Source organism: Odocoileus virginianus, chromosome 27 (genome assembly GCF_023699985.2).
Source record: "Odocoileus virginianus isolate 20LAN1187 ecotype Illinois chromosome 27, Ovbor_1.2, whole genome shotgun sequence".
Classification (NCBI taxonomy): domain Eukaryota; kingdom Metazoa; phylum Chordata; class Mammalia; order Artiodactyla; family Cervidae; genus Odocoileus; species Odocoileus virginianus.
Genome location: NC_069700.1, coordinates 18,142,999 through 18,161,931, shown reverse-complemented (window position 1 = coordinate 18,161,931; position 18,933 = coordinate 18,142,999). Strand labels below are relative to the sequence as shown.

Sequence of the window (18,933 nt, the reverse complement as noted above, 5' to 3'; positions counted from 1 at the left end):
ATATATATATAATGGAATATTCAGTTCAGTTCATTTGCTCAGTCATGTCCGACTCTTTGCGACCCCATGGACTGCAGCACACCAGGTCTCCCTGTCCATCACCAACTCCCGGAGTTTACTCAAACTCATGTCCATTGAGTCGGTGATGCCATCCAACCATCTCATCCTCTGTCGTCCCCTTCTCCTCCTGCCTTCAATCTTTCCCAGCACCAGGGTCTTTTCAAATGAGTCAGTTCTTCGCATCAGGTGGCTAAAGTATTGGAGTTTCAGCTTCAACATCAGTCCCTCCAGTGAACACCCAGGACTGATCTCCTTTAGGACGGACTGGTTGGACCTCCTTGCAGTCCAAAGGACTCTCATGAGTCTTCTCCAACATCACAGTTCAAAAGCATCAATTCGCGCTCAGCTTTCTTTATAATCCAACTCTTACATCCATACATGACTACTGGAAAAACCATAGCCTTGACTAGACAGACCTTTGTAGGCAAAGTAATGTCTCTGCTTTTTAATATGCTGTCTAGGTTGGCCATAACTTTCCTTTCAAGGAATAAGCATCTTTTAATTTCATGGCTGCAATCCTACTCAGCCATAAAAATGAAATATTTCCATTTGTAACATGGATGGATCTAGAGGATATTACGCTAAGTGAAATAAATCAGACAAAGATAAAAAAAGTGAATCAAAATGTAAACTACAGACTTTGGTAGTATGATAATGTCAATCTAGGTTTGTCAGTTTAACAAATGTACCACTCTGGTGGGGGATATTGATAATGCAGAAGGTTGTGCATCTGTAGCAGTAGAAGGAATATGGGAAATCATACTTTCTTCTTAAAATTGCTGTGAACTTAAAACTGCTTTAAAAATGCTTTACTAAAAAATTAGCACAGTATATTTTTAATGATCCAACTATGAAATTATAAAAAAGTAAAAGAATATAAAATCTATACTATGAAAGTATCAATTTTTTAAAAGCAAGCGTGAGTAAATTAATATCACAAAAAGTAGACCTCAAAGCAAAACTTACCAGAAACAAAGAGGGACATGACAGTAAGATAAGAAAAAAATCAAAGCACCAAGAAGACATAGAAATTCCAAATATGTATGCAACAAACAGAACTTTAAAAAATATGGGAAAGAAAACTAATAGGAATGAGAAGAGAAACAATAAAACTCACAATTACAGCTGGGAATTCAAAACCCCATTCTCAGCAACTGATAGAACTAAAAAATAGAATATGAAAGAGGTGAGAGAATTAGCCAGGTAGCTATCTAAAAGGCAATATCTCAGGCAGAGAGGACAATGAGAAAACCACTCTGTGATAGAAACATTTCTGAACTCTTTGAAGAAAAACAAGAAATCACATGCAGCTGGAGTGTAAAGAGATAAAGAGAAGCTATCAGAGAGCTATGAGGGGACAGATGTTCTAAGGTCTTCCTTGGAAAGGCACTGTAATGACTTTGGCTTAAACAAGATGAGGAATCATTGGTGGATCTTAACCCGAGTGATCCGATCTGACTGAAACTTTAAAAGGATACCTGTAGCTACTATACTGGGAAGTTGACTGGCAGACAAGGGTGAAAGCAGTAAGATCAATTAGGGGGATGACAGTAACTTGAGTCACAGTGAGTCATTAAGGTAGCAGGAAGTATCAGATTCTTATAACACATTGAGGAATCTGCTGTCCTATTATAGCACTCTATCCTGTTAGAGATCTTGATGGTACCATAGAAGAAAGAATTAGGGAAATGGAAGTAGGGAAGAATTGTGTTTCTGATCCAAAAATTAACATATCTTCTTGTTCTGGTTTTCAGGAATACCTCAAGTACTTATTAATAAAATTGCTAATCTATTTCTAGTATTTTAGTTTCCTCTAGGGCACATGTGAGTAAACATTTCTATAGAGGACAGATAATAAATATTTTAAGTTTTGTAAGCCATAAGGTCTCTGTCACAATTATTCAACTCTGCTGTTGTAGCACAAAAGCAGTCAGAGATAACATGTAAATGAAACAGCATGGGTTTGTCCCAATAAGACATTATTTGTAGACATTGAAATTTGAATGTCATATAATTTTCACACCTTTCAAAATATTATTCTTATTTTTTCAACAATTTTTAAAATGTAAGTTCCATCCTTATCTCACAGGATGTACACATATGTGGCAGGCTGGATAGATTTATTCCATTGGCTGTACTTTGCTAACCCCTTCTCTAGAATATAAATACTCATTTTCCTCAGTGTAAAAACATTTTTTCCAGTTGTTATGTAAATTCCATGCTTTCTTTTCACTTTATAAAGTTAGGTATACCAAGAAACATCATGAAAAATGCAATAGAGAGCAAAGGTAACAAGGCAGACCAAATGGAAGATGGGGCAGATGACTTAGAGGACATGAATACAGAAATAATTCAGTTACAAGAAGATAGAGAACTTAGATTTTTTTAAGTGAAGAGACCCTATAAGAGCTATCAGATTCAATCTGAAAAAGCAAACAGAAGAATAATTGGTGTAACATAAGGAGAAGAGAGGGAAAAGTAAGCAGGGAGTTTATTTTTTAAAAATAGCTGAGAACTTTCCAAACCTGGTGAAAGACTTAGACATAGGCATCCATGAAGCTAGTAGAACACCTTATTATGTCAATGTTAAAAGGCCTCTCCAAGACACATTATAATGAAGCTGCCAAAAATCACTGATAAAAGTCTTAAAAGTAGACAAGAAAAAAAAGTAACCTATAAGTTACCCCCAGTGGACTATCAGGGGATTTCTTAGCAGAAACTTTACAGGCCAGGAGAGAGTGAAATAACATATTCAGAGTGCTGAAAGAAAAAAGTTATCAACCAATAATACTTTATCCAGCAAAGTTATCTTTCAGAAATGAAGACTAAATTAAGGCTTTCTCAAAAAAACAAAAGCTGAAGGAGTTCGCCATGACAAGACCTGCCTTGCAAGAAAATCTAAGAAAATCTAATCTAATTCTTCAGGCTAAAAGGAAAAAATACTTATCAGCTACATAAAAATATGTGACAGTACACAATTCTCCTGAAAAGGTGAAAATTCAACAGAATTAGAAAAATATTACTCTGTATTTGAATGATGTCTTAACTACTTAACTACAGTATAAAAGTTAAAGAACATTAAAAATAACCATAGCTATAATTAACAAATTCATAGCATAAGAAGTATAAGCTATGACATGAAAAATATAAAAAGGGATTCAAAGTTAATATTTGATATGCAAGGTCAGATCTTCATATAATTCAGTTGAAACAGCCTATTACAACAACTGAATGCAGAAGCAGATATGAGAATTCAGCCATATTCTCTTTAGCCAGGCATTTAAAAGATTTGCAAAAAAAAAAAAAAAAAAAGTACATATACATGGAACAGTCAAAGGACAGAGCCTTTTAAACAAATGAAAATAAGTTGCTATTGGCATAAAAATGGACTCCTGTATCTATGAGACGTTTTATGTAGTCCTCATTCAACCTACAAAGCAAAAATCTAGAGTAGATTCACAAAAAAATTTTAAAGAGGAAACTGAGTACATCACCATGGAAAACCACCAACTTACAAAGATAGGCAGAAACATTAGGGGAAAAAAAAATCCCTCAAATAAAAAGACAAACAATAAAGCAGTAAGACAACCTTACATATCAATTAATAATCACACTAAATCCACCAATCAAAAGGTACATAAATGCTAAATAGATTCAAAAACAAGATCCAACCATATTCAGCCCATAGGAGACTTATTTCAGCTCTAAACACACAGAGGCATGTGTGAAGTGACGGGACAGAATAATATACTTCATGTAAGTGGAAACAAAAAGAAAGCAGAAGTGGACATACTTCAGTTCAGTCATTTCAGTCACTCAGTCATTTTTGACTCTTTGCAACCCCATGGACTGCAGTACGCCAGGCTTCCCTGTCCATAACCAACTCCCAGAGTTTACTCAAACTCATGTCCATTGAGTCGGTGATGCCATCCAACTATCTCATCCTCTGTCATCGCCTTCTCCTCCTGCCTTCAATCTTTCCCAGCATCAGGGTCTTTTCAAATGAGTCAGTTCTTCGCATCAGGTGGCCTAAGTATTGGAGGTTCAGCTTAAACATCAGTCCTTCCAATGAATATTCAGAACTGATTTCCTTTAGGAAAGACTGGTTGGATCTCCTTGCAGTCCAAAGGACTCTCAAGAGTCTTCTCCAACACCACAGTTCAAAAGCATCAATTCCTCGGCACTCAGCTTTCTTTAGAGAAGGAAGTGGCAACCCACTCCAGTACTCTTGCCTGGAAAATCCCATGGATGGAGGAGCCTGGTAGGCTGCAGTCCATGGGGTCACTAAGAGTCAGATACGACTGAGAGGTTTCACTTTCACTTTTCACTTTCATGCTTTGGAGAAGGAAATGGCAGCCCACTCCAGTGTTCTTGCTTGGAGAATCCCAGGGACAGGGCAGCCTGGTGGGCTGCTGTCTATGGGGTTGCACAGAGTTGGACACGACTGAAGTGACGCAGCAGCAGCTTTCTTTATAGTCCAACTCTCACATCCATACCTGGCTACTGGAAAAACCATAGCTTTGACTAGATGGACCTTTGTTGGAAAAGCAATGTCTCTGCTTTTTAATAAGCTGTCTAGGTTGGTCATAACTTTTCTTACAAGGAGCAAGCATCTTTTAATTTCATGGCTGCAGTCACCATCTGCAGTGATTTTGGAGCCCAAAGAAATAAATTCTGCCACTGTTTCCACTGTTTCCTCATCTATTTGCCATGAAGTGATGGGACCAGATGCTATGATCTTTGTTTTCTGAATGTTGAGTTTTAAGCCAACTTTTTCACTCCCCTCTCTCACTTTCATCAAGAGGCTCTTTAGTTCTTCTTCGCTTTCTGCCATAAGGGTGGTGGCATCTGCATATCTGAGGTTATTGATATTTCTCCCAGCAATCTTGATTCCAGCTTGTGCTTCATCTAGTCCAGCATTTCTCATGATGTACTCTGCATATAAGTGAAATAAGCAGGGTGACACTATATAGCCTTGACGTACCCCTTTCCCTGTTGGGAACCAGTCTGTGTTCCACGTCCAGTTCTAACTGTTGCTTCTTGACCTGCATACAGATTTCTCAGGAGGCAGATCAGGCGGTCTGGTATTCCCATCTCTTTAAGAATTTTACACAGTTTACTGTGATCCACACAGTCAAAGGCTTTGGTGTAGTCAATAAAGAGAAAGTAGATGTTTTTCTGGAACTCTCATGCTTTTTTGATGATCCAACAGATGTTGGCAATTTGATCTCTGGTTCCTCTGCCTTTTCTAAATCCAGCTTGAACATCTAGAAGTTCATGGTTCACGTACTGTTGAAGCCTGGCTTGGACATACTTACATGAGACAAAATAAACTTTAAGCCAAAAACAATAATAAGAGACAGACAAAGTCATTACATAATAAGGTTTTATTCTTCCAATAGTCTCAAGGCTTCTCCAACTATACAGCACTGATAATAAAATTTCTAGGTTAATGGTGAAAAGATTCTCCACCGTGAGAGACAACCAGACAGGTTCACAGAGTTACATGAAGAATAGGAGAGGGAGGAAGGAGATAGGGGTGAGCAGGAGGAGAAAAAGGGGACTCAAGAGGAGAGAGACAGATCTACGCAGTTATCTGTTCCCAAAGTGTTCTCCGTAGCCCAGACACCCACAAAGATTCACAGAGTTGGATTGGGAAGAGAAGGGGAATGGAGGAAATAGAGGTGTTCTGAGGTAGAAAACAGAGAGTCAAAAGTGGGAGAGTATCACCACACTCCTGAGTAGAAATGGGAACTGAATATTGGATTCTTAAATGACCAAAATTTATATCACATACTACTGAAAAACAAAGATTGAAAATCTAGTGTAGAGGTTAGACTCTTTGAAATATAATATTTAAAAACAAAAACACAAAAAAAATTTAGAACTGTATATGAAGTTCAGTTTAAAAATAGGGTTTCTCTCTCTCTTTTTTTTTTTGGCAAGGTTATAGTGAAATGAAAATGAAAGTTAAGGAATAATAGAGGAGTATTAGAGGACTCTAAAAGGAAATAGGAGAGAAAAACAAGAAAAAGAAAAAAAAAAAAGAAAAAAAAAATTTTTTTTCCCTAATTAAAAAAAATCGTAAAAATATATGAAAATGAAAGTTGAGGAGTAATGGGGGAGTAATAGGGAATTATAAAAGAAAATAAAAGAGAAAAAATAAAAAATTTTAAAAAAAAAGGAAAGAAAAAAAAATTTTTTTTTTTAATTAAAAAAAATATGTACATATATATCTAGGAATTTCTCTGGGGTTGTTGCGGTCAGCGTAGGTTCAGTTCAATTTCAGATAGCTCCTCTTTCCAGCATACACTTCTCGATATCTGTAGGCCCCTTCCCGTGTAGTCGGTGTTACCTTCAGGGATTTTAATCTGTTGCACCGGTCCTTTCTGAAGCGGTTCCCTTTGTTTATTTGGCTTCTGTTTGCCGTCTCTTTGGTGTATAATTTCCGCCCTGACACAGGCGGGCGGAGGTGATCTCTTATTTAGGTTCTCTAGTTCAGTTCAGTCCTGCTACGGGGAGGGCGCGACGGTGCAGACAGATACCGCTCTGTGTGGATAGCACTCACCGTGTTCCGGTCACACTTGGTTTGCCCCACTCACGGGTGTCTGTGCTTTCGCCGTCTACACTGCTCAGGCTCCCGGCTGCTCTATATGGAGCGGGCCCTGCGTTGAGTGCAGTTCCTGTTTTCGGGTACTCCACAAAAGCGCAGATTTGGTTGCGCCTGCGTTTTGTGCCTTCCCCGGCCTGAGCGGTTCAGGCAGCCAGAGGCTTGGGCGCACTCTCCCCGGATGCAGCACGCCTTTTCCCTCCGCGGTGAGCGGCCCAGGCAGCCAGAGGCTTGGGCGCAATCACCCTGGGTATGGCGCACTTTTTCCCTCCGCGGCCCCAGCACGCACCGCCAGTCGGTCTCAGGAAGTCTTTAGCTAGAACCCGGAGGCCTGTTTGCAGTGTGGGAGGGGTGGCTTCTCAGGGGCTGAGTTTGCCCTTTTCCCCTCCCCCCTGCCTCCTACCGCCAGCGGGGATGGGCCGGCTCTTCTCTGGAGATTCTCAGTCCCTTTGTTTTGCGAACCACCGGCAGTGTGTTCCGGCCAGTTAATTTTGTCCCTTGCTATCCCACAGTTTAAAAAAGCTCCCTCCGATTGCTCTCAGGGTCTTTGGGCTGGTCCTCACCCTAAGCAATGCCACCCGCTCCTCTCCTTTCCACCCCGCTTGTTGCTGGCGGGTACGTGCGTCTGGGGTACTTATTTGCTGGGAGTTGCTTTTAGGCACGTAATCTGTGGGCCTTGTTTAATTTTTCCTCCCAGTTAGAGTGCCGAAAACTTCCCCCAGTCCCGCCAGTGAGAGGGTTTCCTGGTGATTGGAAACTTCCTCTATTAAGACTCCCTTCCCAGGACGGGTCTCCGTCCGTAGCTCTTTTGACTCCCTTATTATCGTTTATATTTTGTCCTACCTCCCTTCGAAGACAATGAGCTGCTTTTCTGGGCGCCTGATGTCCTCTGCTAGCGATAAGAAGTTGTTTTGTGAAATTTGCTCAGCATTCAAATATTCTTTCGATGAATTTGTAGGAGAGAAAGTGGTCTCTCCGTCCTATTCCTCCGCCATCTTGGCTCCTCCCCTCAAGTCATTACATAATAAGGAAAGGGTCACTACATCAAGAAAATGTAACCATTGTAAATATATATGCACCCAACATTGGCGCACCTAAATATATTGTCAGTTATAATATTGAAGGGAGAAATAAATAACAATACAGTAACAGCTGGAGACTTCAATATCCCACTATCAGCAATAGATAGATCATAAAAAGAGAAAATCAACAGAGAAGTGCTGGAATTGAATTATAAGCTAGACCAAATGAACTTAACAGACATATATAGAACATTCCATCCAATGGCAACAAAATATACAATCTTCTCAAGTTCAGTTGGAACTCTCTCAGGGACAGGTCATAGGATAGGACAAAAACAAATAGAAGAATTCCAAATCAGGAAAGAGGTAAAACTGTCACTATTTATAGCTGTTATGATTTTATATATAGAAAATATCAGAGATGCAACCAAAAAACTTTTAGAACTAGTCAACAATTTCAGTAAGTCTTCCAACACAAAGGCTTCCCTGGTGGCTCAGATGGTAAAGCATCTGCCTACAATGTGGGAGACCCAGGTTTGACCCCTGGGTCGGGAAGATCCTCTGGAGAAGGAAATGGCAACCACTCCAGTACTCTTGCCTGGAAAATCCCATAGACGGAGGAGCCTGGTAGGCTACAGTTTATGGGGTCGCAAAGAGTCAGACACGACTGAACAACTTCACTTTCACTTTCACTTTTCCGATACAAAATCAACATTTGGGAATCAATTGCACTTCTACACACTAATAATGAAACAACTGAAAAAGTAATAAAGACAACTTCCCCATTCACAATCATGTCCAAGCCAATAAAATATCTAGGAACAAATTTAACCAAGGAAGGGAAATATCTGTACAACAGAAACTATTAATACTTTGCTAAAAGAAATCAAAGAAGAAACAATGGAAAGCCATCCCCAATGTTCGTGGATCAGAAGAATCAATACTGTTAAAATGTTCACACTACCCAAAGCCATCTATAGTTTCAAAATAATCCCCATTAAAATGGTACTCTTCATATTCAACACATAAATAGAAGATTAAAAAAAAGTCTTAAAATTTGTATGGAATCACAAAGAACTCAAATCCTGATGGGAAAAAAACAAAACTAGATATGTCACATTTCCTGATCTCAAATGATATTACAAAACTATAGTAATTAAAACAGTATGGTACTGGCATAAAAATAAATCAATGTAACCAAATAGCTCAGAATTAAGCCTTCACATACACAGTCAATTAATATTCAACAAGGAAGTGAAGCACACCCAATGGGAAAAAGATAGTCTCTTCAGCAAATGGTGTATCACCTCACACCAGGTAGAATGGCTGTACTCAAGAGTGTGAGATAACAAGTGTAACAAGGATGCAGAGAAAAGGGAATCCTTGTACACCATTGATGGGAATGTAAATTAGTTCAATAACTATGGAAAACAATAAAGAGATTCCTTAAAAAAATAAAAGTGGATCTACCAAATTATACAGCAATGCCTCTTCTGCTATATACCCAAAGGAAATGAGATAGGATATCAACGAGATATACACATTCCAGTGTTTATTGCATCATATTCACAATAGCCAAGATATGGAAACAACCCAAGTGCCCATCAATGGATGAATGAATAAAGATGTGGCATACAATTATTCCTCTGTATCCATGGGTGCAGCACCTACATATTCAACCAACCATGTATAGAAAACATTTGTGAATAAAAATGCCAGAAACTTCTAAAAAGCAAAACTTGAATTTGCCACATGCAAACAACTACTTACACAGCATTTACACTGTGTTAGGTACTATAATAAATCTAGAGATGATTTAAGTATACAGGAGTATGTTCATAGGTTATATGCAAATATGACACCATTCTATAATAAGAAACTTGAGCTCCATGGATTTGGGCATGGGGTGCAGAGAATAAAAATATCTCCCACAAATACTGAGGTATGACTGTATGTATACAGTGAAATATTATTCACAGTCATGAGAAAACACATATCACCATTTGCAACAATATGGAAGGACCATGAGTATATTATGCTAAGTGGATAAGTGAGAGACAGAGGAAGTAAAGTACTACATGTACTCTATATGTGGAATCTAAAAAAGTCAAACTAGTAAAACACAGAAGTAAAATGGTTGTTACCAGGGAATTGGGGGTGCAGGTATAGGAGAGATGCTTAAGGATACAAACTTGCAACAAGTAGTAAATAAGATCTGGAGATCTGATACACAGTGTAGTGAATATAGACAACAAACCTATAACTGTCAAACTTGCTAAGAGACTACAACATAAGAATTCCAACCACTAAAAAGAAAGGATCATTATGTAGTGTGACAGAGTTGCTAATGATCCTGCAAAGACTGTCATATTATAATATATAAAATATATCAAATTAACATGTATATTTCAAATTTGCAAAATGTTGTATGTCAATTATATATATATTCATTAAAACATCTTTAAATAAAGTAGCTAATCACAACAGACCAAGAGAAGGAGGAAGGGAAAGGAAGGTTCTCCATATTCAAATAAATAGAACTTAATTGTTCATGACAGAGATTGCAACCAGTGCAGAGGATTGAGGGTTGAAGAAGGGAAACCAAATACCTATTGCTGTGTTTATCTTTGTCTCTTTCAGTGGACAGTTCTGGAAAAGTCAGTAAGTTTGGATCATTTCCTTGCCTTACCCATTTCTATGTCTAGATACCTTGAGTTTTTGTTCCCAGATATTTTTGTATTCCAAGTTCTTCTACCTCAATCAGTATTTCTTAAATAAGTGATCTTCTCTTATTTTTATTTCCTTTTCTCTATTTTTTCTTTGTCACCAAATATAACCGTTTTATAGTTGGTCCTGATTATTTACTACCAAACATTATTGGCAGTGTATATTACCAGCTAGTCTATCACAAAAGAGTCCATTTTCTTTGTGCTGAAATCTGGCAATAAATAATTTTTACTAAAAAAAAAAAAAAAAACCCAAAACAAAACCCTAGGATTGAAATAATGATAGATGTCAGAAAAAGATGGTGATTTTGATAACTGACTAATAATATGTATTTTTCAAACTGAAGTAGAGTGGGTAAAAATCTGACTTGTGAGAGAATAATGAAAGGTGGGAAATTGTTTGAATTTTGGTAGAATATTACTTACCCACAGATTCAAATCCACTAAATGGCTTACTAATGTTTGCATAATGTTACTTCTCTATGGAGTAGCATATGGAGTTTTGGCCACCAGGATTCCTGAGTAAGAAACAGAGGGCTTTATGCTCCCTGGAAGTCCTATTTCTGGATTCACCAACAAAGATAGTGAAGGACAGGGAAGCCTGGCATGCTAACATCCATGGGGTCACAAAGAGTCGGACATGAACAACAACCAACAAAGGGTATCATTGAGAATTGGGTTCTTCTTGAGTTACAAAATTCCTACTGACTTCCTTTTGTGTTTCATTTTTAGCACTATCTCCTATGGGTAAGTTCATTATCTATTCACAACTCTGATATTTTACATTATTTATAGTTATTGTCTGGCCTGATTGTTTTTACTCCCCAAATAGTCTTGTGCTTCTAAGGTCATTTAAAATGTCCCTATTCTCCAGAGTTTTCCAACACTTTCAGCAACTATTTTTGGAGAGGTTGCTGTAGAGGAGATAAGTTTACACAAAAGAGTGTGATAGATTACTAAGTTGTAGGTATTGCTATTCAAATACCACTGGAAAATACACTGGAGACAAATTTTGCTTTATGTCATATATCAGTACAGTTCAGTTGCTCAGTCGTGTCTGACTATTTGAGGCCCCATGGACTGCAGCATGCCAGGCTTCCCAGTCCATCACCAACGCCTGGAGTTTGCTCAAACTCATGTCCATTGAGTCAGTGATGCCATCCAACTATCTCGTCCTCTGTCATCCCCTTCTCCTAATGCCTTCAATCTTTCCCAGCATTAGGGTCTTTTCTAATGAGTCAGCTCTTCGCATCAGGTGGCCAAAGTATTGAAGCTTCAGCTTAAGCATCAGTCCTTCCAATGAATATTCAGGATTGATTTCCTTTAGGACTGACTGGTTTGATCTCCTTGCAGTCCAAGGAACTCTCAAGAGTCTTCTCCAACATATGTCATAGATATATGACACCAATTTTTGGAACAATACTTTACTATTTTTTATACTATGTTCCTAAAGACAAGACAGACTATTTTCTCTGCCCTCTAACTCTCATTTAAAAAAAAATAATAATAATGGACTAAGAAAATAGAAAAAAAAATCTAAGATTTTAAAAAGGGTGCTATAGTATCTGGCCATCTTCTAGGCTCTGAAAAAGAATCTCCTTACTGACTCCCAGGTTTTATGGAAAGATTGATTTTTTAATTCTGTTAGCTCTTTGCTGGTAATTTAGAACTCTATTTTAGTTATAAATGAAGTTCAACTGAATCACATTGATAAGAAAAAGAAAACTTAAAAACAAAATTTTATGGACTTCCTGTTGCCTTCTAAATAACTTTACCTTTGAGAGATATAGTAGGTACTGGGCACCTCTTATATACTGTGCACTGTGCTATGCACTGGAGAAGGAAATGGAAACCCACTCCAGTATTCTTGCCTGGAGAATCCCATGGACAGGGGAGCCTGACAGGCTGCAGTCCACATAGTCCATACAGGGTCTACAGAGTCAGACGTGACTGAAGCAACTTAGCGTGCATGTGTGTGTATGCTAGGCATTTTCAAAAACAGTATGTCTTATTTCTACTATAGTCCTGCCAGGCAACTATTATTATCCCCCACTTAACAGATCAGGAAAATGGTTCAGACATGCCCAAGTTAAAAGAATTTGTAAACAGCAATGTCAGGATCTAAAACCAGGACTTCTTGTCTCTCAAGTACACATCTTTTCCACATCAACACATTGCCTCCTATACTGAACCACCAATGCCTTTTTTGTAATTAGACCTGAAACCTTATCTACAAATCAGATACTTTTAAACACAAACATATACCTACTAGAAAAGCTATATAATTAAATGTGTAAAGAATCCTTTAAAAAATAGAAGACATCTCATTTAAATTGATTATGCTTTTAACTTTTATAAATTCAGATTTGTCTATATCAGCATTATTTAACTAAGAGCTCAATTCTTCAATGAAATCTTATAAAACAAAACAGAACAATAACTTAAAACTGTGGAAAATGTCACCATAAGAAACAATATTTAAATGTCATGAGATACATTTCAAGTCTCTCAAATGTTCTAACCACTGGTAAACTAAAATATGTCTTTATATTTAATCATATTTAAGGCTTACTGTTCTTTCTCAGTTCACACTTAGAAGGAGGGTGGGTTTGTGGTGGGGGAAGGAGGCAAAATTGAAAGGGACAATTATTTTCTTTTGATTCACAGAACAAGAAACATACATTCAGATTAGTCCTGAGGTGTCTGTAGCTCTCAAATGCCCTCCCCACATGGGGAAGGTGATAATACTGTGTATGTTTTCCTAACAAAAAGAAAGTGGGCTATGGGAAGGATTGCAGGGGGATTCATTTTTAATGACTATTTCTTAATTACCAGATTAATCTTTTAAATTATTTCCTGGTGAAAGATATGTTCTTATGGACAATATTTCAAACATATTCTTCCCAGATGATATTTTCAGTGCAAAGAAGTTAAGATTTAATTCATAGTTCAAAGAAAGATTTAAGACAGATCAGCCCATCAAACTTCATCATCCTCTCAAGCTGAGTTTATTTTCTCACCTCCACTTTCAACTAATAAGTACATGCTCTTTCAAAATTTAACCCAAAGCCTGAGAACTATGATTCATCTCTCCAATACTTAAAGATCTTTTAGAGTTTACATCTGATTGTGCTCCCTCTGACTATCACTAAATTAAAAACCTAAAAAGATTAATATCCAACAAAGCCCAAGATCTATTTTCTACCTCATTTAACTATCACAGAATTAGAATTATTAATGTGACAGTTGTTTCATGATATCACTTAGCTTTAGTAAAAATTAATCCAATTTAAAGTCTTTAGTCAGCCTGAATAGAAGGATCACTAAAATTTTAACTCTTTTGATTGTACTATAATTTTGTTGTATAGGCTATTACTTGCAATAAATGGACTTTCAACCAGGGCTTACAAATTTTTATAATATGGAGATTATGTGGTTCAAGGGAAAGGAAAGATTTATGTATTATCTAGAAATTTAGGAGAAGGGAGAGACGAACTTAGAATTTGATGAAAGAATGATCTATGGCTTACTTCTATAATTCAAGGTTGAAATAGGGTAAATTTCACTTTATGGGATAACTGGTTTTCTAAAAAATAAATCCTAGAAAATCTATTTCTGTTAATTAACTTTAAAGTAGAAAATATATAGCAAAGATATTAAAATAACCAAGGGTATGAAGATACTGTTAGAAGTAACTAAGAGGTGTTTTAGATTAGAAGGTTCAGTAGAAAAGCATGCTCTTTACCACACCACACCCCCAAACAAAGTGTCCACTGGAGTGCTGTCAAAATCAAAATATTCTGGATTTTCTCAATACAGAAATGCTTAAGATATATTACCACTAAAAAAAAAAAAAAAAAAGATATATTACCACTGATTTTCATTAGAAAGTTGGAAATGGGTTTTTCTAGAATAAAATATCCATATTAATATCTTGCTGAGCAGTATTAGGGAAGAAAATATACAAAAGGGCTCAGAAAGCATTACTGCAGGGCTCAATGTTATATTTATCTTGGTGTCAAAAGTTTTAAAGTACCAAACAGAAAACACTGAATTAAAATATCCCATTTGATTCAGAGTTACCTTCTTACCTAATTCAAGTATCTCATTTATTTATAACTAGTAGAATTCAGTTATGTATATATTAATTTTTCAAACATCAAACCCTAAATGTACCAAAGAGCTTCCTATTTTAAAAACTGAATAGTTAAATTTTAAGCAGTAAATCTTTCTGTAATGCAATTAACCATTTCTCTAAATTATTTGGTTGGAACTAAGAATGTCTTGATAGATCAGAGAGAGTTTTGATAGATCAGAGACAGAGACAGACAGACAAGTGTCTGTCTCATGTGACAGTAATAACAGTCAACATTTACTCACTACATACTATGTTTCATGCACTGAACTGACTGCTTAACTTAGATATTATTGATATTTAATCCTCCTTACACTTCTGTGAAGTAGCTACTTATACTTCTGTGAGGTACCTGTTCTCATTTTACAGATTAGAAAGTGAAGTTTCCCCAAGATCACCCAGCTAGTCAAGTATGGAGTCAGATTTAAACCAGTCTGTCTCTAAAGGTCATGCTCCATAAACACTGTCTAGAATCCTTAAACAGCTGAACAAAGTGGGTATAAAAGACTAAATATGAATAAAGTAAGTCTTTGGGGATTAACTGATTTACCCAAATAAACCCAGCTAACAAGGATGTTTTTAAGTCTTAAATTCAGTATTCTCTCTATGCCATTGAGTTCAGTTCAGTTCAGTAACTCAGTCGTGTCCGACTCTTTGCAACCCCATGAACCACAGCACGCCAGGCCTCCCTGTCCATCACCAACTCCTAGAGTCCATCCAAACCCATGTCCATCAAGTCGGTGATGCCATCCAACCATCTCATCCTCTGTTGTCCCCTTCTCCTCCTGCCCTCAATCTTTCCCAGCATCAGGGTCTTTTCAAATGAGTCAGCTCTTCGCATCAGGTGGCCAAAGTACTGGAGGTTCAGCTTAAACATCAGTCCTTCCACTGAACAGCCAGGACTGATCTCCCTTAGAATGGACTGGTTGGATCTCCTTGCAGTCCAGGGGACCCTCAAGAGTCTTCTCCAACACCACAGTTCAAAAGCATCAATTCTTCAGCACTCAGCTTTCTTTATAGTCCAACTCTCACATCCATACATAACTACTGAAAAAACCATAGCCTTGACTATGCCATTAAATATTAAATACTGAATTTGCTCAAAGCAAGGCATGCCTCTGCTTCATGGCAAGAACCCACACAATTTTCCTTGGTACTACAGACACTGTTTTTTCTTAATCCAGGGAATCAAATCATCAAAAAGAAAAAAAGGCAAAAACTAACAAATTCAAGTTTATAGAACACACAGAAATTGAGACACAGCAGAGTTGATTTACCTATGCATGAAAAAAGGGACTTGAAATTTTTGCATAGCGCATTAGCAGATGTCTAGGGTATTGGCTAAAACTGACCTTTGAAGTCTGACTACTCAGGTTCAAATCCCAGCTCCACCACCTACTAACTTCATGACCATATTCACACCCATTTAAACTTTCTGTACCTTAGTTTATTAATCTGTAAAATAGGAATAGTAATAGTATCTACCCTATATGGTTTTTGTGAGGATTAAATGAGTTAATATATACTAAGTGCTCAGAACATTACTGCCTGGTATATGGTAAGCACTCAATAATTATCAGCTAGCACTAGCATTACTTTTGCATACTAATGAGATATGCTTTCATTCAATAGGGAAAGCATATTTTGCATTTCTTCTTTCTATTTTAAGAAACAATCATTGCTTTCTACAATTTTTCTAAAATTGAATTCTATTTCTTTTTGGAATATATCCTGCATTAGCTATCAAATATTATTAGACACAATATACTGAACAAATGCCAGTTCATTTTGATAACATTTTACCTTTTCTTCCATTAATTTTTTGATTTATTGAAAGAAGTCTGGAAAGTTATCAATATTTATATAATTTTATGTGTAGAGTTCCACCATTTTATATTTTGAGGAAAATCTCAAGTTATCTCCACAAGTTATCTCCATTTGTCAGTTTTATGTAGGAATAAAACAAAACTACTTGATATCTGAATCATGCACTTTTGTTGTGTGCTCAGTTATATTTCCAGGTTACATGGATGGAGAACTTATTAAAATATCAGATTCCAAAGCCCAGATTCTAAAAAGTGGAAGCACTACAAAGTTTCAGAGTAGCCAAGAAAAAAAGAAGGAAGAACTACAGAAGAAAATCTCATTTACAGATTCTGATGAAGTTGTGATAGCAGAGCACAAAAAAGAATCAAGCAGTTCCCAAGATGTTGAGTTGCAGAAAGGTAAGATAGAAATGGGGGTCAAGGAAAAGGACAGTAACGCTGAGATAAGGAAAAGACAAGAATCCCAAGAAAAAGTGAGAGACTTGAAAATGCCAAGAGAAGCAGCAGCCCAGGTAGTAGAGAAGAGTGAAGCTGAAATACCGCAAGGACAGGAAGCCAAAGCAGAGAAGAATGAGGCCGAAACAATACAAGGACAGGATGCCCAAGCAGAGAAAAGTGAAGTCAAAATACCAAAAGGACAGGAAGCCCAAAAAGAGGAGAGTGAGGTCAAAATACTACAAGGACAGGAAGCCCAAATAAAGAAAAGTGAAGCCGAAATACCACAAGGACAGGATGCCCCAGTAGAAAAGAGTGAGGCCAAAGTACCACAAGGACAGGAAGCCCAAGTAGAGGAACGTAAAGTTGAAATACCACAAGGACAGGACACCCAAGCAGAGAAAAGTGAAGCCAAAATACCAAAAGGACAGGACGCCCAAGTAGAAAAGAGTGAGGCCAAAGTACCACAAGGACAGGAAGCCCAAGTAGAGGAACGTAAAGTTGAAATACCACAAGGACAGGACACCCAAGCAGAGAAAAGTGAAGCCAAAATACCAAAAGGACAGGACGCCCAAGTAGAAAAGAGTGAGGCCAAAGTACCACAAGGACAGGAAGCCCAAGTAGAGGAAAGTAAAGCTGAAATATCACAAGGAAAGGATGCCCAAATAGAGAAAAGTGAAGCCAAGATACCAAAAAGACAGGATGTCCAAGTGGAAAAGACTGAGGCCAAAGTACCACAAGGACAGGAAGCCCAAGCAGAGAAAAGTGAAGCCAAAATACCAAAAGGACAGGAAGTCCAAGTAGAGAAAAGTAAAGCTGAAATACCACAAGGACAGGACGCCCAAACAGAGGAAAGTGAAGCCAAAACACCAAAAGGACAGGGGCCCAAAGTGAAGAAGAGTGAGACCAGAATACCAATAGGGCAGGGGTCCCAAGTAAAGAAGAGAGAGACCAGAATACTAAAAGGACAGGGGTCCCAAGTAAAGAAGAGTGAAACTAGAATACCAATAGGACAGAGGTCCCTAGTAAAGAAGAGTGAAACTAGAATACCAATAGGACAGGGGTCCCAAGTAAAGAAGAGTGAAACTAGAATACCAATAGGACAAGGGTCCCAAGTAAAGAAGACTGAGACCAGAATATCAAATGGACAAACGGCCCAAGAAAAGGAGAGTTCAGAAGACAAAGAAAAGCAGGACAATGAAAAGAGAGATATAGGGAAAGATAAAGAAGAAAATGATGCCAAAAACAAGAATGGTCATGGAGAAAAGGACAAAGTTCAAGGAAAGAATAACTTGACAATCAAGGATAAAAACGTGGAAACTTCACAAAGGCGCAAAACCAAGTAAAGCTTCCTTTGCTTGTAAAGTACAACAAAAGGGAAGAGCAGTGGCAAATAAAAGGCCCATAAGACAACTGATTATTATGACTTCTGTCCTCCAAATACAAGTTATATACTAGCCATTAACTTATCTATATCATAGTAGATTGCTTTTAAACTATACATCTGCAGAGTTTCTGCTATTCGGAAGTTTCAAGTTTTAGATCTCTTCAGTAACAAACCTCAGCTCCCACCTCTGTTATAAGTTGATTATTAGATTTACTCAGTCAAGAAAGACTGGATACTTTCTGAAATAAAACATTTCTATTTTAAAAATTAAAATAATTTCCTTTGACAAATATTTTATCTTTGTGATAGCCTGATCAATCAACCAACCAGTAATTCCCCCTGGTGGATCTGTTTGCAAGGCACTGTTCTAGCAATAAGGGGTGTATAGAAAAATAAGAGTCCCTATAAATCAAGTAGCTTGTAGCATATACAATTACATAGTATGTATACATGTGACAGTTTTTTTTTTAGTAAAATCTAAGCATCAGAATGAAGTTTATGTGGACAATATAATACAAGTTAGCAACCTCTTTGGATGAGAAGATGAAGGGGATACCCTCATGAGGAAGGAAGAAGTAGTATATGATGTATCTAAAAAGAGAGATGAAATGCTGAGTGAAGTAGAACAAGTAGAAGAAAACCAAAGGGATTAAAGACTACCATGTTACATCCCAGGGGAAGTAGCAAATTTTATTGTTGCAATAGGCTCATAAGCATTTGGTGGTATAATCT

At 37.3% G+C, this 18,933-nt stretch overlaps 1 protein-coding gene across 7 annotated transcripts in view; it reads left to right on the top strand.

Moving 5' to 3' along the window:
• Positions 1 to 18,493, top strand: part of TSBP1 (testis expressed basic protein 1) — a 61,408-nt gene extending 42,915 nt beyond the window's left edge. For 6 of the 7 annotated variants that reach the window (XM_070456285.1, XM_070456287.1, XM_070456288.1 and 3 more), the window contains 3 exons: positions 10,333 to 10,353; positions 11,151 to 11,165; positions 16,563 to 18,493. In XM_070456285.1, coding sequence (XP_070312386.1) covers positions 10,333 to 10,353; positions 11,151 to 11,165; positions 16,563 to 18,160 — 1,634 coding nt within the window. In that variant the 3' untranslated portion in view covers positions 18,161 to 18,493. The remainder of the gene's footprint in view (positions 1 to 10,332; positions 10,354 to 11,150; positions 11,166 to 16,562) is intronic. The other variant, XM_070456290.1, reaches the window with a different exon arrangement.
• Positions 18,494 to 18,933: the final 440 nt, after the last annotated feature.